Here is a 23,606-nt window from a genome sequence, read left to right on the forward strand (position 1 = left end):
CAAATGTCCCGTTAGCATAAAAGGAACACAGCATTTCAGAAAAAGAACATCATACCAGCAGTAAAATATGGCGGTGGTAGTGTGATGGTCTGGGGTTGTTTTGCTGCTTCAGGACCTGGAAGGCTTGCTGTGATAGATGGAACCATGAATTCTACTGTCTACCAAAAACTCTTGAAGGAGAATGTCCAGCCATCTGTTCGTCAACTCAAGCTGAAGAGATCTTGGGTGCTGCAACAGAACAATGACCCAAAACACACCAGCAAATCCACCTCTGAATGGCTGAAGAAAAATAAAATGTAGACTGGAGTGGCCTAGTCAAAGTCCTGACCTGAATCCAATTGAGATGCTATGGCATGACCTTAAAAAGGCGGTTCATGCTAGAAAACCCTCAAATAAAGCTGAATTACAACAATTCTGCAAAGATGAGTGGGCCAAAATTCCTCCAGAGCTGTAAAAGACTCATTGCAAGTTATCGCAAACGCTTGATTGCAGTTATTGCTGCTAAGGGTGGCCCAACCAGTTATTAGGTTCAGGGGGCAATTACTTTTCACACAGGGCCATGTAGGTTTGGATTTTTTTTCTCCCTAAATAATAAAAACCATCATTTAAAAAACTGCATTTTGTGTTTACTTGTGTTATATTTGACTAATGGTTAAATGTGTTTGATGATCAGAAACATTTTGTGTGACAAACATGCAAAAGAATGGCCAAGGAGCAGAGAAATCAGGAAGTCGGTGGGGGCAAATAGACTTTTTGCAGAGGCACTGGGGTCAGTGTCCACTGGACTGTATATATGTATATATATATATATATCCGCCTGTCTGTGCGGGCCAGGTATACAATATATATATATATATATATATATATATATATATTCACGCGTTCACCTCTCACTCTGGCTCTAATAACTATTACACATTTTTTAGGCAACCACTTCTGTTTCAAAGGATCAATTTCAGATTTCACTATATGATGGATAAAATATTGAAACCTTGTACAGAATATTCTGAAGCCTGTCTAGACAGCATAATTATTTTACCAGAAGTCGGGAATCAGATTTAATTTTTCTATTGGTGGTCTTTGACAGAAAAAATGAGGCTAGCCTGAAAAGACATACCAAAGACGTGCAAGCTAGTAATGTCTGAAATACAGCAATTATAGTAGGCTACTAGTTAGTAATACATAAGGTTAATTAAATCACAGGGTAGCTTTCCTTTTATTGAGAAGAGGTTCACAGCCATTGGATCTTGCATTTCTTAGGCTGGCTGAGTATTACAGAGCATTTTCTACAAAGTTTTCAAATTGAGCTGTTTCATTAACCACACTGAGAGGAACAAAAATTAGAGTACAGTAATTCAATTATCCCTCTGAATGTGCCTTTCAGAAACTGAAATAGTTGGCATCATGATACTTAGTATTAAGGAATTTAACAAAAAGCTAGGCAAATTTCCCACCATGACTACAACCCCCTTTCCCCTGTCCACCCAAAACAAAAACATGCACACTCACACAAACACACCTTGACCACGATAGCAGGTAGCACCTGATTTTATTCTTGAGGAGAAAACCATTATTCAGAAAATTAAGTGGTTAACTATTGAAAACGAGTAAGTTGTGATCAAACTAGCTAATATGTCTTTGTGCTGTTCTTCATGTGTTTGAAAACTAATAGTTGAGACTCATCATTTTCCCTGAAATGACTAAGAAGATAGTTTCTATTACCTTTTTAATTCTCTTTTGAGGTAGAAAAGTAAACATGAAGATAATTTTAATACAGATGTTCCATCTATCATAAAGTAATTAGCCATATATATACTTAAATTTTGAATGTCAAAATGTTTTTGTTAGTATATTAACCACAATTTTGAAATTCGGTACAGGCCAATTTCAGTATCAATGAACTTCATCAAGATAAGCCATGAATTAACATTATGAAGAATAGGTATCAGATACTCCATTGTGATGCTAGACTCCCTGATATCTTATATGTCTGAGTCTGCTGATATTGCACAGCTAACCAAACTAAGCCTCGCTGTACAAAACAACATGTAAATGTAATAGGTAATGACAGTAAAATGCACAAGGTCTTCTATCATAGTTACAGGTGCCAGTCATAAAATTAGAATATCATGACAAAGTTGATTTATTTCAGTAATTCCATTCAAAAAGTGAAACGTATATTAGATTCATTCATTACACACAGACTGATGTATTTCAAATGTTTATTTCTTTTAATTTTGATGATTATAACTGACAACTAATGAAAGTCCCAAATTCAGTATCTCGGAAAATTAGAATATCAATTTAGACCAATGCAAAAAAAGGATTTTTAGAAATGTTGGCCAACTGAAAGGTATGAACATGAAAAGTATGAGCATGTACAGCACTCAATATTTGGGGTTTGGCCTGGATTACTGCAGCAATGCGGCGTGGCATGGAGTCGATCAGTCTGTGGCACTGCTCAGGTGTTATGAGAGCCCATGTTGCTCTGATAGTGGCCTTCAGCTCTTCTGAATTGTTGGGTCTGGCGTATTGCATCTTCCTCTTCACAATACCCCATAGATTTTCTATGGGGTTAAGGTCAGGCGAGTTTGCTGGCCAATCAAGAACAGGGATACCATGGTCCTTAAACCAGGTACTGGTAGCTTTGGCACTGTGTGCAGGTGCCAGGTCCTGTTGGAAAATGAAATCTGCATCTCCATAAAGTTCGTCAGCAGCAGGAAGCATGAAGTGCTCTAAAACTTCCTGGTAGACGGCTGCGTTGACCTTGGACCTCAGAAAACACAATGGACCAACACCAGCAGATGACATGGCACCCCAAACCATCACTGACTGTGGAAACTTTACACTGGACCTCAAGCAACATGGATTCTGTGCCTCTCCTCTCTTCCTCCAGACTCTGGGACCTTGATTTCCAAAAGAAATGCAAAATTTACTTTCATCAGAGAACATAACTTTGGACCACTCAGAAGCAGTTTTGTCTTTAGCCCAGGCGAGACGCTTCTGACGCTGTCTCTTCTTCAAGAGTGGCTTGACACAAGGAATGCGACAGCTGAAACCCATGTCTTGCATACGTCTGTGTGTGGTGGTTCTTAAAGTAATGACTCTAGCTGTAGTCCACTCTTTGTGAATCTCCCCCACAGTTTTGAATGGGTTTTGTTTCACAATCCTCTCCAGGGTGCGGTTATCCCTATTGCTTATACACTTTTTTCTACCACATCTTGTCCTTCCCTTCGCCTCTCTATTAATGTGCTTGGACACAGAGCTCTGTGAACAGCCAGCCTCTTTAGCAATGACCTTTTGTGTCTTGCCCTCCTTGTGCAAGGTGTCAATGGTTGTCTTTTGGACAACTGTCAAGTCAGCAGTCTGAATTTGGGACTTTCATTAGTTGTCAGTTATAATCATCAAAATTAAAAGAAATAAACATTTGAAATACATCAGTCTGTGTGTAATGAATGAATCTAATATACAAGTTTCACTTTTTGAATGGAATTACTGAAATAAATCAACTTAAAATGTCATGATATTCTTATTTTATGACCGGCACCTGTACATGCCAAGAGGAAGGACTCAGACTCATGTTCTTTCACCTATCAGCTGATTCAGAGAGTAGTGAAGTAAAACTAAGAGATTCAAGGCTCAGTACAATTTAAAAATAGACACATTTTTTTAAAATAAAACAAACAGTATTTAGTTGAAAATGTATCCGTTTTAAATGATTAAAAATGACTTTATATATGATTAAAAATAATTAGAGAATGTTGTTGAAAAAACAGCTAATTCTCCCATCACTCAACAATAACCAAATGACAGAGAATGATGCAACTAGTTTTCATAGGCAGTAAGTGAATTCCACTACTGAGAAATATTATTAAGAACAGTAAAGCAGGCTGGTACAGTCTTTTAATACATTTGTACAAGAATAAAAAAAAATCATATGACTAAAGGACATACAGATATCTATAAAACTTACGTTCCATCTTCATTGCTTCTGTAGAATACCAAAAAAGGGTCAGATTTTCCAAAGAAGTCCTTTTTGTCCAATTTATTGCCACAAAACTGCATCATCACAACCTCCTGTAAAAGAGAATGTAGGAGATCTATGTTACAAATTCTTATAAAGCCATAATTAGTTCCCAGCTAGACTCAGCATCTCACACTGCCAAAGCTATCAGCCATCAACACCCTCTGCCCATATAGTGAAAGGCCTACAGACTTGGAGATCCAAGACTGAGTGATGTTTGCTACATGCCCATTCAGAATATAACAGGTTTAATTACATGGCTCAATTTCTTTCCATTTTGTTGTGTATGTTGTAACTTAAATAGCTTTTTATGATGTGACTTTTTTTGGTAAAGTTAGAATTAATAGATAGGATGTCTCTTTATATTTGCCATAAGCCAAACAGAACATTTTGGTTGACTTCTTTTGATTGTAACTTAGTCACTGTGATTAGTAAACACGCTACAACTGATAAACCATACAAGTTATTATTCTGTAGCATCCATGGTACAAGAAACCAAATGATTGTAGCCCCTGAACACTCAAATTACTAATCTAGACTAAGAATGATAACTCAGCATTCAAAAGCACATCTGCTGATGCATAAAATAAAATGTCCACCCATATGTCCACGAAAGCAGAAAGACATCTGTCAGAATGCATATTTTTTTTGGAAAATTTACCAAGGTCATACATCTAAAATGTAAATTTTAGTAGATTCGCAGACTACAACAGCTGGTTAAAGATCTGGTGGGCATCTAATGTAATCCATTCATCAATCTACCCATCCACTTTCCAAACCCGTTTTATCCTGAGCAAGATGGCAGTGATCTAATATAACTGCATTTGTAAATAGTAGAGACAATTTTTATGAATGACCTGGATTTACAAGAAAGATGGTCTACTTGTACCTTGAGCAGACTTTTGGTGTGATTTAAATATATGACAATACAATATGCCTAGCTGACTGATTGGTGCACAATCCATACTATAATCTGATCATAAAATTTAAACTACATACTGTACATAAACACTTATCTCAGACACATAGAATTAAGTTAGCGACTCTTGCTAGTTTATACATTTTCAAATGACACTGAAAATGTGCTACAACCTCTTAACAGCATCAACTATCAAAGCTTTTACCAGAATATTTGACTTAAACCAGCTCACAAGTTAGTAGTCCATTTCAAGTATACATAAGAATACATTTCTTTGCATTACACAGTATTTTTGTAAAGGAAAAATAAAACCAGTAATTATGATTTTATGCAATTGTGCCAATATCTAACAAATTCCAGACAAGAATTGTCAAATGCCAACCTGATATCTATGGCATTATACAATTTAATATTACCAAAACAGGTATGCCCTTACCTTCCTTCAACGGACATCATGCATAAGCATGTTAGCCTTGACAGCAAACTTGGAAAGTCTGCTAATCATATTATTTTACACAAGAGAAAAGAAAGACAACGCTGTTGTTAAAGCATATCTGTAAGTCATTGTATGCATTAGCACTTACGTATTGTTGCACTCTAACTAACCCACAGTTTTACAAGAGTGGGTTTAACTCTTTGAACACGCTGCACATACACAGTAGATGCATAAATGCTTTCCTGATGTACAATAAATATAGGTCACTTTCATTTTCAATGTAACAGATGTTTTTCTTTGCTTTACAGTTTTGTCTGCCAGCTACTCTAAATAAACAGAGGCATTTTGAAAACTTCATCCACCTGGAAAATATTCATATCTGAACATATGTTCTATCAGAATAAATGTTCAGTTTAATGTACAGTAAAAAACTGAACCTTTTTTCACAGCATCCAATTTAAAATAAATCAGTTCAGAGGAAAGACTAATTCACATTATGAGAGCATTATTTCTTTATAAAACACCTGCATTAGAGAGAGGTGAAATATTGAAATATAAGATTTTGTGACTAGCAAGTAAACCTAAAAGGGTTTCCACTAATTTATAAACAGTAAAGGATTATATTTGCACCATGCACTGAACAATTAAGTGACAAAAGTGTTACATACTTTACATATTCATCTATGCAGCTTTCTAATTCAGGGATTGTTTTTTACAGTGTTCAACAGCAAAACTGGTTAAGGATAATAGTATCCTAAAGTGGTAAAAGGCAGGGAGCGATCTGTAGAAGATCCCCTTTGCAAAGGGATTCGTACTCACAGAATACCAATGAATGCTTTTACAGAGGAGTAATAAAGAATGGTAGATTCTGCCATCCACCGAAATCTCCACTGGAACCTGGTTAACATGGGGGATTGTGACAATAATCCCCAGCAGGGCAGGATATCTGGTTTATGACAAAATGACCAATGATAGTGAAACCATTAGGGATTGTTGAAAAGCCAATGGAATGCCATAGGGTGGCAGATGGCAGCACACATCTTAATCCTGTGATGGGTGAAATGTAGGGTAATGAAGCATCAGAGGTGCAGGGACATCAGAGTAGAAGAACATTTACCACTAGGTGACTCTAGGAAGGAGTTTAAAGATACCTCTGGTCAGGACAAAATACATCTGGAGATGGGTGGAGAATGGTTGGAAGAACAGTCCAGTAGAGAAAAACAGACTGGATGTAAGAAATGTTTTGGTGTGGTTCCTAAGATTTAGACAAGCATAATACACACAATAGTGCAAACATCAGAGAGGAAGCTGGTTCCTTTTTTGCCTTGATATTTCCCACCCAATGGGCCCCCTTTTTTGAAATAAAGCAGCTCTTTTGATACAGTGTACATATCTGTGGCATTATTTTTGGTAGTAAGTGATGCCAGGAGGGTTTATAAATGACAACTTGAAAAAAAATGCTTAAACGTTTTAAGGTTAAATCAGCAGATTGTACAAATTTCACAAGGCTCCATATTTATAATAAAGATGAATCCACAGAAGCAAGTTGGAGATACCAAGAGGCAGGCAAGGAATAGTGGACTGATGCAACGTCACAGGTTTTTCATAAAGTATGCCAGCCATCTTTTAGTTACACCCCCTTTCAGGAATCAATATTTCTTATTTCTAGGCACACTTGACTCTGATAGCACACATCTATAGTACTTTAATTCTATCAATTCTGTGCCTAAATAAGGGGTTTCTGCTCACTATAGATTGTGACAGATGTTTATTAAATATACATTCATTCCAACCCAGCACATGTGATACAATGTCTGAACAACTAGCAACTCAGAAATTTTTCATTCATAGGTTTCATGAGTCAGGTTCCTAGAACATCTCAAAAGCAATCAACTGGCCTTGAAAATAGATTACTCTGTAAAAGCACTGTGGATTAAAGTACATTTAAACCAAGTGTAACTTATGCACATCAAAGCAAATTAAATGTGTTCACATTCATTTGTTCACAATCATCTTCATGTGTAAGCCTTAATAGAATTTAAATGCTACCCATGAGCTCAAAAGTAATTACTGTACAGTAAGAAATGTGGGTATTTTCTAGTATCACAAGCAACATTTTATCTGAGAAATACTTTAATTTTTGAGATTTTTCAAAGGACAATGTCATGATCTGAAGCCTCTAACATAAAGGAGCATCTGTTTATAACATAAGCAGCAAGTTGCTGTCAGAAGTCATCTGTAAAGCCTGCCAATTACAGCTGTCAGTTGCAAAAATGAAACTGCATGCCTGGACTTATACGATTTGTCATTTTGCATCATTCAAGTCAACATACAAAATCAATTATGCAATTATTTCTTAATCTATACCTTCTAGAATAATATCTTTCTCTGCAATACAAAAATCAAGTAAAGATTTGCTTTTGTTGTCAATAATATGCTGCTCAGTTTTACAGCCAGGTATGATATAATGTAATATTTAGGGTGCTCCAAAATGCAGGACTTCTCTTCATTTTGTGGGTTTAACTTTTTTGAAATTTTCACTTTCTCCAAACAACAGCATTAGTGTTGTCACTGTGACTAGGGATATCTCATAAAAATATCACCTTTTAATTAAAGCTATTAGTCTTTGTCAGTAGTCAGACTTGTGTCTTGTACATTTCTTTTATACAGTTTTCAAAATTGATAGTATTAAGAATTTACATACACTGATGAGTCAAAACATTATTACTATCTGCCTAATATGCTGTTGCTACTCCATATGTCACCAAAACAGCTACAAGACCTCTAAAAATGCTCTGAAATATCTGGCCACCAAGATGTTACCAGCAGATCCCCTTAATTCCTGTAAGCTGCAATCAGACTTGTTGTTCCAACAACAACACATCTAACAGATACTTGATTGCACTGAGATCTTCTTGTCAAGGTAATATCTTAATCTTTTCATCATGTTCCTCAAACCATTCCCAAACACTTCCTGCAGTCCTGCTGAAACACAGGAACACTGCCGCAAAGCATTACACTCCCTACACAAAATTGTCGTCTTCCCACTGTGCATCCTGGTGCCATCTCTTTCCCTGGGAAATGACACATATATACCAGATGTTCACATGATACAACAAGGAAAAGGAATATGTGGATTTTCTTCCATTGATCCAAGGTCCAGATCTGTCGTCTTTATGCCAGTTGTAGGAATTCTCAACAGTGAAATTGGTCTGTACAGGTTAGACGCAGGGTGTGTCATAGCACATCTGCATCAGTAAATCTTGGCTGCCCAACAACCTGTCAGCAGTTTGTGGTTTTTCCTTCCTTATGCCACTGTCAGAAGATACTATGTATGGACTGTGAGCACTCCGCAAGCATTGACATTTTGGCAATGCTCCAACCCAGTCTTCTGGCCATAATGATTTAGCCTTTATCAAAGTCACTCAGGTCATTACACCTACCAATTGCGTCTGCATTCAACATGTTAAGTACCTGTCAGCTCACTGTTTAATATATCCCTGACCTCGATGTATGCTGTTGTTACAAGATAGTCAATGTCATTCACTTCTATAGAGGAGTGGTTATAATGTTTTGACTCAGAGTATTTATTAAATACACTGTGATACAAATTAATCATTATTGTTACTACGACTCAAAGCATTTTTAGTAGGATCCCTATGTGTACTCTTTAACATAATATGCAAATATTGGTATTATTACTAGCAAAAAACCTTAAAACTAAATGTGTAAAGTTCCTTCTTGGCATTTTGTCTATCACCAGCTTTTTTAAAATGTTTATGCCATATATGACATTTATTGTGTAAATGTTTTCATATTGTCAAGATTCTGCTGGTGTCAATCAGTTTGGCATTTCTTGTAATTGTAGGTTTGCCCAATATTGTAATGCTGCATTTTTAAATTAGATACTGTGTTGTACTCTTGTTATCCATGCTTGTAATGGTGTATACTGTCATTGACAATTGGTGAAATAAAGACTGATTGATTAATTGATTCATTAAATTACTGAAAGATTCAATGTGAGTGCTTCTAAACAATAATCATGGTCTAGAAATGGAGTAAGAGTATCAGTAAGCAAAAGTTCATGTAACCAGAATCAAAATATAACACAAAAACCGTGGTTAGACCTAAATAAGAATTTGTGAATGGGGAGCCTTTCAACAAACACAAAAATGCTAGAGTTTTGGGTTGAATCCATAAACTTGGACAAACCAAGAGGTTTAATAGACTGACCTTCATACCCCTTGACCTACAATGTTAAGCCATCCTTAATCACTGATTTCATCCCTAACAACCACATAGCTACCATCAAAACCAAAGTCTTGAAATGATAGTGCCTATAAAAAAAAACAAAAACCAGAAGAGCACACCAAATAAATAATATAAGTTGTATTTTAGTCCAGTCATACTTACAGAATTGCTTTAATTAAGAACTATTAATAGGTTTTCACCCATGAACTACTCATTAAAAGTCCTTCTATATAATTTCTGTTGGGTTTAGGTGTGAACTTTGACTAGGCCAGTCAAGAGATGCCTGTAGTTTGTTGGATTTTTTTTAGGATCCTTTGGAACTCCCTGGATAACCGTATTCATTTAGAGTAATTCTAGCAGTTCAGACACTTCTGGGAAGATTTGTTACAAGTATTTTCCATTTGGAGATTATGGCTCTAATTGTGTTATGGCAAGGCTACAAAGCCTTAAAAGATGACTCTGTAGCCCTTTCCAAACTAATTAGATTTCAACCACCTTTTTCTGAACTAATCAGTAATTTTCTTCATCATGGCATTATGTGTTTGTTGAATTTTTGTGCTGGCAATTTAACTCTGATGATTAAGAGTCAAAATAAGTTATGTTTTGTTGAGTACGGATGGCTGTAATTAATAAATTGTGTTAATTTAGCTATTAGGTAAATACTTTTTCCACACATGGCCAGTTGATGTTTGATTACTTTTTCCATTAATTAAATTAAATGTGCTATAAAAATGTTTTATTTGGTCATTTAGGTGTCCTTTATCTAATGCTAGAACAAGTACCTGACAATGAACTACTTTTAAGTTGTAGACCATTTGTCTGCTACTCTTGCTTTACTTTTTTCTGTTTTTTTTCATTTGTTCTCAGCCATCTGGTGGCACTGTCATTCAAACTGTAATTAAAAAGTAAAAAAAAAATTCCAAAGGTACCACCAGTGTTCAAATTTCAAGACACAAATGAGGCAGGTGTGCAAATTTTGGCACAGACTGGTCTTACAGTGTAGATTTGTATACTGGACAAACATATATACATACACACACACATACACACATCCATGTTCTCCCTGTGTGGAGTTTGCATGTTCTCCCTGTGTGTTTGGGTGTCCTCTGGGTGCTCCAGTTTCCTCCCACAGTCCAAAGCAGGTTAGGTGAATTGTCATTTCTAAATTGGTGGTTGATGTGTGTGTGTGTGTGTGTGTTTGCCTTGCAATGAACTGACACCCTGCCCAAAGTTTGTTCCTGCCTTGTGCCCTATACTAGATGGGATAGGCTCCAGCATCTCCCTTGACCCAATTCAGGACTAAGCAGGTTAGAAAGTAAATGACTGAGTTACACACACACATACTCACAGATTTTGAGGTTTATATTTTAGATTAGGTGTGTGGTAATTAAACAAAATAATACAATAAATAAATAATCTATACTAATAAAAGGCAAAGCCCTCACTGACTGACTGACTGACTCATCACTAATTCTCCAAGTTCCCGTGTAGGTAGAAGGCTGAAATTTGGCAGGCTCATTCCTTACAGCTTCCTTACAAAAGTTGGGCAGGTTTTATTTCGAAATTCTACACGTAATGGTCATAACTGGAACCTATTTTTCGCCATTTACTGTAATGGAGTTGAGCTCGAAAGCCGTGGGGGCGGAGATTCGTGTGACATCATCACGCCTCCCACGTAATCACGTGAACTGACTGTCAACGCAGTACGTAGAAAACCAGGAAGAGCTCCAAAAAGCGCTGAAGAAAACATGCATTATATAATTGAGAAGGCAGCGAAACAATAAGAAGCGAGCGAGTGACATATACAACCATATTCATGAGTGCTGCTACTTCGGAAACAAAGCAAGGTGTAAACCTAAAGTTTAAATTAAGTTCATAGACAGGCTACCGCTGGCGCTTGTCATGCCCACGGGTAATGCGGGATACAAGTTTAATGAGAGGACGAGGATATGAAACGAGTTTTGATCACTTTGTAACTAAGTTAAAATTGCAGGTGAAGGGGTGTGCTTATGCAAATTCCGAGACTGTGTTTGTGGGGGATTGACAGTTAAGGCGGGGGGGGGAGTCACGTCATCATCTCCCCTCCTCATTTATTTCCCATTCATTTCGCTCTGAGCTGAGCTCCGCAGCTAACACAGTGTAATACAGAAGCGAGTTTGTGACGCTGTCACCAAATACAGAAAAATCCACAAGTTAATACACACGCTGTCTCTACAGTTTCTCCATACTGAATCCTCCAGGCACTACTTACAAAAGGTTACATTGACAATCGTGTTACATTATTTTTAAAATGTTTCTTTTTCTTAGCACAAGCACAGCTGAGAAGCTTCGATGCATATGCTCCATAACGCGTTAAAAAATCACGCATTTAATCACACTTTGCATTACAAACAAAGGGGAACTTCTGTCAATGCATGATTTCCTGGTACACCGATTACATTGATCAGCTCCTCCTGATTCATTTTACCCTCGCACCCCCTTGGTTTGATAAGAAGTATGAAAAAATATGAGGTTAACACAGAAAAACAGATCACCAATTGAAGCTTTATGAATAATCGATTCACCATCAATAATTGTTTTGGTAAAGCAATACTCAGTGTAATCCTCCTTCCATTTTGTAATTTTTCCTCCACTAGCCATGATTAAAAGAACGATAAAAAAGTAAGAGCGAAGTGAGGGTGACTTATTCAGGCAGGCAGGCGACAGCTCAATAGCTCGAGTTTGGATATAAGTAGGTTCTATTTAGTCGTCAGAAATATCTTTGTTAGGAATGAATGTTGAATTTAGTCTTTACATTTCTATGGTAAAGAAAAAGTTATGCAATGATGACTACATTTAACTATATAAAGTCAAAACGTGTATATACAGTGGTGTGAAAAACTATTTGCCCCCTTCCTGATTTCTTATTCTTTTGCATGTTTGTCACACAAAATGTTTCTGATTATCAAACACATTTAACCATTAGTCAAATATAACACAAGTAAACACAAAATGCAGTTTTTAAATGATGGTTTTATTATTTAGGGAGAAAAATCCAAACCTACATGGCCCTGTGTGAAAAGTAATTGCCCCTGAACCTAATAACTGGTTGGGCCACCCTTAGCAACAATAACTGCAATCAAGCGTTTGCGATAACTTGCAATGAGTCTTGTACAGCGCTCTGGAGGAATTTTGGCCCACTCACCTTTGCAGAATTGTTGTAATTCAGCTTTATTTGAGGGTTTTCTAGCATGAATCACCTTTTTAAGGTCATGCCATAGCATCTCAATTGGATTCAGGTCAGGACTTTGACTAGGCCACTCCAAAGTCTTCATTTTGTTTTTCTTCAGCCATTCAGAGGTGGATTTGCTGGTGTGTTTTGGGTCATTGTCCTGTTGCAGCACCCAAGATCGCTTCAGCTTGAGTTGACGAACAGATGGCCGGACATTCTCCTTCAGGATTTTTTGGTAGACAGTAGAATTCATGGTTCCATCTATCACAGCAAGCCTTCCAGGTCCTGAAGCAGCAAAACAACCCCAGACCATCACACTACCACCACCATATTTTACTGTTGGTATGATGTTCTTTTTCTGAAATGCTGTGTTCCTTTTACGCCAGATGTAACGGGACATTTGCCTTCCAAAAAGTTCAACTTTTGTCTCATCAATCCACAAGGTATTTTCCCAAAAGTCTTGGCAATCATTGGGATGTTTCTTAGCAAAATTGAGACGAGCCCTAATGTTCTTTTTTCTTAACAGTGGTTTGCATCTTGGAAATCTGCCATGCAGGCCGTTTTTTGCCCAGTCTCTTTCTTATGGTGGAGTCGTGAACACTGACCTTAATTGAGGCAAGTGAGGCCTGCAGTTCTTTAGATGTTGTCCTGGGGTCTTTGTGACCTCTCGGATGAGTCGCTCTGCGCCTTGGGGTAATTTTGGTCGGCCGCCACTCTTGGGAAGGTTCACCACTGTTCCATGTTTTTGCCATTTGTGGATAATGGCTCTCACTGTGGTTCGCTGGAGTCCCAAAGCTTTAGAAATGGCTTTATAACCTTTACCAGACTGATAGATCTCAATTACTTCTGTTCTCATTTGTTCCTGAATTTCTTTGGATCTTGGCATGATGTCTAGCTTTTGAGGTGCTTTTGGTCTACTTCTCTGTGTCAGGCAGCTCCTATTTAAGTGATTTCTTGATTGAAACAGGTGTGGCAGTAATCAGGCCTGGGGTGGCTACGGAAATTGAACTCAGGTGTGATACACAACAGTTAGGTTATTTTTTACCAAGGGGGAAATTACTTTTTCACACAGGGCCATGTAGGTTTGGATTTTTTCTCCCTAAATAATAAAACCATCATTTAAAAACTGCATTTTGTGTTTACTTGTGTTATATTTGACTAATGGTTAAATGTGTTTGATGATCAGAAACATTTTGTGTGACAAACATGCAAAAGAATAAGAAATCAGGAAGGGGGCAAATAGTTTTTCACACCACTGTATAAAGTCATTCCCGAATATATAAAGTCAAAACTTGATTATATAAAGTCACTGTCGGAATAAATAAAGTCAAAACTTAAATATATAAAGTCAGCCTCGGTATATATAAAGTCAAAACTTGTTTCTGAATATATAAAGTCAAAACTTGAATATATAAAGTCAGCGCTGGAATATATAAAGTCAAAACTTGAATATATAAAGTCAGCGTCGGAATATACAAAGTCAGCGCTGGAATATCCATCCATTTCCCAACACGTTGAATCCGACCACAGGGTCACAGGGGGTCTGCTGGAGACAATCCCAGCCAACACTGGGCGCAAGGCAGCAACCAATCCTGGGCAGGGCACATGTATTATTTTCAAAACATTAACCGAACAGTGTTTTTTTAATTTATTTTTCTGAATATGTTTTTGTTAACTTAGTTCAATTCAGAGTCGTTTCAATCAATAGATTTTGACTTTGACTTTATATATTCAGGAGTGAGTTTATATATTCCGATGTTGACTTTATATAATCAGGAATGACTTTATAAATTCCGACGCTGACTTTATATATTCAGGTTTTGACTTTATATATTCCAGCCTTGACTTTATATATTCAACTTTTGACTTTATATATTCAGAAACAAGTTTGACTTTATATATACCGACGGTGACTTTATATATTCAAGTTTTGAATTCATATATTCCAGCGATGACTTTATATATTCAAGTTTTGACTTTATATATTCTGACGCTGACTTTATATATTCATAAAATCAATGTATTTGCCTATTTGGCACCCCATAGTATATGTGTGTGTGTATATATGTACACATGTATGTATGTATATATATATATATATATATATATATATATATATATATATATATATATATATATATATATGCCAGCAACACTCATGACAATGACAAAACAATTACATTGTCAATCATGTTACGTTATTATTAAAATGTTTCCTTTTCTTTTTACTTCTCCGCTGCCAAGCGTGGGTATTTTGCTATATATATATATATATATAGATATAGATATAGATATATATACAGGTATATATAGATATATATATATAGATATGAGAACAACACTCATATCAATGATGAAACAATTACATTAACAATCATGTTATGTTATTTTTAAAAATTTTCCTTTTCTTTTTCATAACTTCTTTAACACACTACTTCTCCGCTGCGAAGCGCGGGTATTCTGCTAGTCTATACTAATAAAGGGCAAAGCCCTCCCTCACTCACTCATTCACTCACTCATTCATTCATCACTAATTCTCCAACTTCCCATGTAGGTAGAAGGCTGAAATTTGGCAGGCTCATTCCTTACAGCTTACTTACAAAAGTTAAGTAGGTTTCGTTTCGAAATTCTACGCGTAATGGTCATAACGGTCAACAACGTCCGCCATTTTGAACTTTCTTATTTACGACCTCATCTTCAGGAAATTTGGTAGGCGGCTTCCCTGCGCTAACCGAAACCAACGTATGTACTTATTTCGGTGGTATGATGCCACTGTCGGCCGCCATATTGAACTTTCCAACGTCAATAATTCTCCAACTTCCCGTGTAGGTAGAAGGCTGAAATTTGGCAGGCTCATTCCTTACAGCTTACTTACAAAAGTCGAGCAGGTTTCATTTCGAAATTCTACGCGTAACGGTCATAACGGTCGACAACGTCCGCCATGTTGAACTTTATTATTTATGGCCCCATCTTCACGAAATTTGGTAGGAGGCTTCCCTGCACTAACCAAAACCAATGTACGTACTTATTTTGGTGGTATGACGATACTGTCGGCCGCCATATTGAACTTTCCAACGGTCTTTGTTACTTATGGGCCCATCTTCAAGAAATTTGGTACGCGGGTTCCCAACACTAACTGAATCCTACTTACGTACATATATACGTCCATAGCCTGCAGCTCGGTCATCGTGTGAGGCGGCGTTGGGTCCCCCATCCCAACACCTCCCACGTTGTTGGCTGCCTGCCTATATAAGGCCGTCGTCGCTCCGGTCTCTACATTCCCTTCCTTGCTTCGCCACGGGGTTAACTGCTGATAACTACAACCTTTTTATTTAATCCACGGCTTCTCCGCTGTTTTATTGTTCGTGTATTACGATTATAGTTATTGTGTAGGTATTTTAGACTTACTTTACATTGTTCAGGTACCCATTTCCTTTATCGTTCAACCATACCCCTATTAACATGTCTATTGAGGTGATCACCATCAATCAAAGAACTGTCACTTACCGAGTGGTTTCCATGCCCGGAGATGGCACCTACATTTTCCATTCTCTTTGTTACATATTGCATGGCCATATCAGGTTCACTCTTGATATCTGGAGGAACATTGTGTCTTATGTATTGAATAACTGGGACAGGTTCAAGGTGTGGACTGATGATGGTACAGGAGATAATTATACTACACAGGAGCACTACAAGAGTGAAATGCTTAAGCCCTTCACCTATGGTTCTACATTTGAGTTGATGGTTGCCGCTTTCAAGTGTATCGAAATGGCCAAATATTTTACACCTTTGGACAACCGCCAATGCCTCTTAAGCATCTTAGATTCACAGGTGACGATTTCAGTAGTGGACACTTTGATGTTTATGAATGTTTAAACTCTCAAAAGCTGGATGTGAAGTTATCGATGAAACCAGTTGTATGCTTACAACGCTTGACAGATGCCGAATGTCACTTCAACACAAGTCCTGCAAATACTGTCGTAATTAAAACAAACCATGAAACTCAAACCGATTGTGACAGCAGCAATCCAAGCTGTGAGATTTGAAACAAGATTACTTTTCACATGGCCAACTGTACATTGCATGCTCAAGAGTAAGCTCGCTGCATAGCTTGGTCATATTACAACCGGAGGGCCGAAATGACAATGTGGTATACAAAGAGATCCTTAAAAAATAATTATTGGTATATTTTCCCTCAGTTTACAAAGATTTAATTTTCTTCTTAATAAAAATTTTAAGGCAGTACTTCGCCACTGCGAAGTGCGGGTATTTTGCTAGTATAAAAATATAAAATAATACAGTGGAACCTCGGTTCATGACCATAATTCGTTCCAAAACTCTGGTCGTAAACCGATTTGGTCATGACCCGAAGCAATTTCCCCCATAGGATTGTATGTAAATACAATTAATCCTTTCCAAACTGTATGAACTGTATGTAAATATATATATATTTTTTAGTTTTAAAGGACAAATATAGTTAATTATACCATAAATGCACAGGGTAATAGTAAAATAAATGTAAAAACATTGAATAACACTGAGAAAAGCTTGAACAACAGAGAAAACTAACACTGGAATAGTTTGCGCTATAGCGCTAAGAACCGCTCGCTAAAAACACTTTTTTTTAATGAGTGTTAAACAGAGGGAAAAAATGAACATTTGAAAAATCCATAATTTAATAAACCACCAAGAAAAGTAACATTGCAACAATGCACGCTATGAACCGATCGCTGAAAACAGAAATGAAATCAAAAACAAGCCCAGTGCATTCTTTAACTGCCTTCTCTACCTTATGTGTCCAGCTCTCTCTCTCGTGTGTGCATGTGTCTCTCTCTCGTGCGCCTGTGTGTGTGTGTGTCTCTCTCTCACGTGCCTGTGTGTGTGTGTCTCTCTCTCTCGCGCACGCCTGTGTGTGTGTGTTTGTGTCGCGCTCTCTCGCTCACTGCACAGGAAATGCACAGGGAGAGACTGAACACGTACAAACCGAAAGGGAAACTGGCTTATTCGTATACCGAGTATGTGGTTGTGAACAGAGGCAAAAGTTTGCCAAACTGTTTGGTCGTTAAACCGATTTGTACGTGAACCGAGACGTTCGTGAACCGAGGTTCCACTGTACTAATAAAATAATTATTAATAATCAGCTTAAAGGTGAATCACATACTCGAGGATATTGGTGGAAATTAAAGGGAAGTATATTTAAAAATGAAGCCAGGAAACACTTCTTTATGCAACGAATTGTGGGACTCTGGAACAAACTACAGAGACATAGAGTTAAACCAGAAACCTTGGAAACCTTTAAGAAAAATCTCTAACCTTTAAGATGAGATATTGGGACGGCCTTACTATTAACATGATGGACTGAATGGTCTCTTCTCTATTGTTAGATTTCTTATGTTCTACTAAAACAATACAGCAAATATTTACGTAGATAAAAGAGGGAATTAACCGTCTTTTATTTTAAAATAATTTGAACATTTGTTTTTAGGAAAAAAATGTAATGAATCCTTTGGTATCATTTATTATTTTTTTTTGGTAACATTTTTATTTTTGTTATTCTTTGTGATGTTACATCAGCACCATTTTCTTTAATATTTTCCACATGGTCACCAACACTTTTGCATTGTTTCTATGGGCACTGCCCATTTCCAATCAGATACTTGTGATAGTATAATAGTAAAAGACAGTGATGTAAAGACAAATCCACATTATGAACTAACTTTGAGGAAAAAAAAAAACCTTGTTCAAAACTTATAGGGAGAATGGATTACATACAGCCTTAGGACTTTGGCCTTTACACTTTGATTAGGTGATTAGGTGACTTTGATTATTATTCAGCATCTTGAAGCCTGACCACTGAGTTTTCTTTTTGTTTCTTTTGTTATTAGGCCTTTAGTTTCTTTTTTATTTTTCCATTTGGCTCTTTCATTTCCTAGTCACTAAATACTCACAATTTGCCTTCAGACCTGCTGTTTCCTATCATGTGAAAAATAAACATATACATGAATGTAATGAGATATTTAAAAGTCACATTTTCCACTGACTTCTGGGAGGGAGGACAGACCTCTTCAGTCCCTAGCAACAATCTCTATCTCCTACTCAGACCATGTAAAGAACATAATCCCTCTTGCACGTCTCACTAATATACTACACAGAATATGCCAGCTAGCCTCAGACTATAAATAACTTTGCCTTTCAGGTAATACATTCTTAAATAATGCACAATATAGAAAACCATATACAATTAAAAAAAAAAGTTCTGTGCTTTCAAAAAAATAAATTCTTTAACAGTCAGAAAGATCATATTATGGCATGCATGTTTTTCGCTACTGTATTCTTAAGTCTTAAAATACAAAGCCATGAGATTTTCAAAGCAATATACATAATTCATCCATCCATTGGTTGCTAGGGCAGCAGTCTGAACAAACACTTCCAGACATTCCTTTTCCCTTCCACCACCTCTTGGGGGGAGGCATTCCCAGACCAGCCAAGATATATAACCTCTCTAGCATGTCCTGGGTCTGTCTTCCAAGGTCTTCTCTCAGTTGGACATGCCGGAAAACACCTCCCCAGGGGGAAGGCATCCAGGAGGAATCCTAATCAGATGCCTGAAACACCTTAACTGGCTTCTTTTGATGCAGTGGAGTAGCAGCTCTACATTGAGCTCCTCCCAAATGTCCACTCTTTATATCCTATCCTATCATCCTATCTGTAAAGCTGAGCCTAGACACCCTGTGAAGGAAACTAATTTCTGCAGCTTGTATCCATGATCTAGTTCTTCCAGTCACTACCCACAGGTCATGATGGCTCAGAGGCTAAGGATCTGTGTTGGTATCTGGAAGGTTGCCAGTTCAAATTCCATTACTACCAGAAAGGATCCTACACTGTTGGGACTTTGAGCAAAGCCCTTAACCTGAAAATTGCTCAAGGGGCACTTTACAATGGCTGACCCTGCACTCTGACCCCCAAATGTCATGCAAAAAAACAATAGCCCCTTGGCGATTAATACATTAAATAATACAATATCACAGGTGAGGGAAGGAACATAGATCAACCAGTAAATCAAGAGCTTCACCTTTCAGCTTAGCATTTGCATAACTGTGGATGCTACTCCAATCTGCCTATCAATCTCTTGTTCCTTTCCTTCCTCACTTATGAACAAGATCCTAACCTGAACCTTGAAACAACTTTACCAGTACTATAGAAATTAAAAGGTTTTTTTTTTCTTTTTGCTCCACATTTTCTGTAATCTAAAATCTTTTTATATTGTTTAAATTACTTAAATGCATATTTCCTATCTTTGCATGGATTTCAATGTGAAAATATGAGTACAGAAAAAAAAGGAAAATTGCATACCCGAAAAAATCTGATTAATAAAAGCATTCGCACATCTCTACGCAATTTTCTCCTAAAAATCACAATCATCTTGTAAACTAGGGGGCTCTGCCCCCTGCTCGCTTTGCTCATCCATCCTCGTGTTTGGTTTACCGGATATACAATTTAAAGAGATTGTTATTTTCATGGGAATTGTTACATATGCATTATTTTCACTTTTACTTTAAAAACAATACTTATCCTTTATTTCTGCCCCCCATAGGGTGTGGAACATCATTTTCTCGCAGGACATACAACGCTGCTCGTGTTGTGAAGGGGTGGCGGCTGAACACACGCTAAGGTATGCCATCGGATCATCTGCTGTCTTTCTCTGGCTGGAGAGCTGCCTATTCTGCTTGTCGCATGTCGTTGTTTTCAGAGCTGTGAGCACATGATGTGTGTTTGCCAAAAGCAATCCAACAACTGCTAGGTAAGATGACCGTGGACTTGTTTTAAATGATGGCTCACTGCCTTGTCTCATGTGACGTTGTAAAAACAATACTTGTCCTTTATTTCCAGCCCCGTGTGTGGTTAAATGTCTTTCTTGCAGGACGTATAATGCTGCTCGCGTTGTGAAGGGGGGGCAGCTGCTATCGCACTGCCCGTCGATCATTTTAAAGCCTGTATAGCTGCTGTCATTTTGTCACTTCATGTCCGAGCTGCTCAAGTTGAGATCGCTTCTCCATGATCATAAATATACACCTGACTGAACTATGTTTTCTTTGAAATTAAACTTGTCGTTGCTTTAACTGTTGTGGGACCACAGATTCTCATAGCAGATGGTCCATTATTGTGTAAATCTACGTTTTGTGCATTGAATGATGTGAAGGCGAAAAGACTTTGTTTCCTGCTCTTTGCCTTTTATTTCTGACCTCGCTTTGTCCTGCTATTTTTTCAATTACACCTGGTCCTGATGATTAATTTCCTTTCGTTTGTGCTAATGAGACCTTTACTATCTTTTTTGATACTGTAGCGACTGACGTAATAAAGTGTCACAAAAGTTTTACTTGAATAATCGCCGACTTCATAACCCCAAACACAACTTTCTAGCACCCTCTCCAACCTCTCATCCCCCGGGTCTCGTCCCCCCTTTACCACATCAATCAATACCCCGCTATCAGTCTTCCGTGCTGTACTCCGCCCTCCCTCAATCTGACCTAACAGTCACTTAAAACAAAAAAGGCTTCAACCTGGCAGGGACACTACAATACTTTCGAATTTTACTGCTTTCATATTCTTTACATATTCTTTGCATGTGTATTGTACCATCGTTTGTTTGAGCCTTTCGAATTCCACTGCTTTCATAATCTCTTATCTGCCTTTTTTTCTCTCCAAAACTTTTGGGTCTGTTTTCTCCACGCTGCTCTTTCTTCCTTGCTTAGTCGTTGATGTTTCATCTAGAACGTATTGTCCTTATACACTTTATATGTTCTGAGAGCTCAGGATCTGTGTGTGCTATGTGCCTTTACACGACTGACTGTTTTGCTGGCTGTGCTCTCTTATTTGAAATTGTTTGCGTCTCGGGGGTCTTTTAAGGGTCTTCCGAGAAGATCACATCTCGTCACCCTGCTTTTCCTTTCCAGGATTTTTTTTATAATAGAGATATGTGTGTATGTGAACACACTTCAATCCTGCCTGGTTGCCACTTTTAATCAGCCATTTCTGGATTTTGCTAATGAACTTCATGCATATGTAATCATGATTCTGCAGTCCTTCATTGGTGGGTAGACGCAGCCTCTCACCAGATGCATCCAGACACTACAAATTGTATTTGGGCTGTCCTATATTGTGTTCACCACTGCATTGTAGCACCTCTCCTCTGCACTCTGGGGGTTGGGTAAAGGTGAAAAGTGTAAGGTGCCAACATCTAGGTAGCCACTATCATTCCTGTAAATTTTCTTTTTATGTTGACTGTACAACCAAACCATACAGAAACCAAATGCAGTCCTCATCTATCATTTATGGCTTCCAGCACCACGGGGCCAATTCCCCCTGATAGGTGCATGTTGCCAGAAAGCCAACCATTGTTAAAACTTGTATATGAACAGGTATAGCCTGATTTTGGGCAGTCGGGGGCAGCTCAGCGCATAGTTTTAAGAGAATGGCTCTTGAAAGTCTGAAACAGCTCATAACCCAGCCGCTCACCCTGGGCAAAAAACTTCAAACTGTCCCTATAATCTCATCCTCGTAGTATTTTGGCATAGTCTTCCAGCAGTGCTAAACAAGCCATGTTGTGTTAAACCATTAAGTTATGAATAGGCTACAGGTCACGAGATTTACAGCTTTCTGTACACAGGGAGTGAATCATGTCTGTGTTTTACTATGCTTTGGATTCTAATCCTTAGAAGTGACAGCCGATATAACGGAAACAAAAAGGTTCTTCAGTGCAAATATGCAGCACTTTCCCACCCATCTACAGTATATTCTGTTGTCAGCTCATTTCTCATTCAGACTGCTACCATTAAATTCCTATTCTGATAACAAAGAGCTCTATGAGTGACATCTAATCCCATATATTTACTTTCCATTGTCTACATCAATGACTCTAGTTTCCTGATATCAGGAGATTTTCTTTAACACAGCACTAAGAAAAATGGATTACCTGGAAAACTCAAGAAGCCTGATTATATCTAATTTAAATTTGTTTCTTGCAAAATTAAATTTCAGTTTTCTGCCACCATTGTTAAAAACAAATCAGACCATAACCTGTACTTTGAATGCTACACCTTTTGTAGTCAATGATAATGTGTCACTTTGTGCTTGGGAGACGACTTAAAGGCTTGTCTGACTGTAATTTCCTCCCAAGCCCAGGGTTGGCGCTGATCATCAACCAGCAGTCCCAATGATGCCACTTACAGGTCATTGTCCATTGGCCCAGCCCCTTCCAGTTTGGCAGTTTGTTATGGGGTGCCACTGCCAACTTTGAGTTGTGATTTGGCTACAGCCTGAAAATAACCTTACAATTGCCTGATTATTTTTTGCCTTTCTTTTTCCATCAATTATACGGGGTTCGCCTCCAAGGTGCCCTAAATTGTTATCTTGTTTTGTTCCCTGTTTTACAGTGGTGTAGTTGGCAGGATTTACAGGCAGAATGACAGAGGCAGTGGATCTGACAATAATGGTAGTGGCCTACACAGAAGTCCAGGCACTCAGGATCCAGGTGGGGAACCAAGGGATCAAACTCTCTGAGTCAGAAAATTGTCTAACTGCCTGGATGGTATCCTGTGAGAAAAGCATTGGGTCCATCACAGGTATTGCTAACCCTTTATCCCAAAGATGATTTTGCAACCTACTTGCTCATCTTTGAGTGAATGACAGTTATACATCACTGGAAATGCATGGCTTGAGCACACATACCGGCCCCTTTCATGATATCTGAGGCTCAGAGGCA

General features: G+C 37.8%; 1 protein-coding gene across 1 annotated transcript in view; it reads right to left on the minus strand.

Annotated features, from left to right (window-relative positions):
* LOC120533951 (copine-8) overlaps nucleotides 1–23,606 on the minus strand; it is a 780,386-nt gene that overhangs the window by 262,323 nt on the left and 494,457 nt on the right. Inside the window, exon 8 of the mRNA XM_039761099.1 lies at nucleotides 3,974–4,077. Within this exon, the coding sequence (XP_039617033.1) occupies nucleotides 3,974–4,077 (104 nt within the window). The remainder of the gene's footprint in view (nucleotides 1–3,973; nucleotides 4,078–23,606) is intronic.

The sequence above is a fragment of the Polypterus senegalus genome, chromosome 8 (assembly GCF_016835505.1).
Source record: "Polypterus senegalus isolate Bchr_013 chromosome 8, ASM1683550v1, whole genome shotgun sequence".
In the NCBI taxonomy this organism is placed as follows: Eukaryota; Metazoa; Chordata; class Cladistia; order Polypteriformes; family Polypteridae; genus Polypterus; species Polypterus senegalus.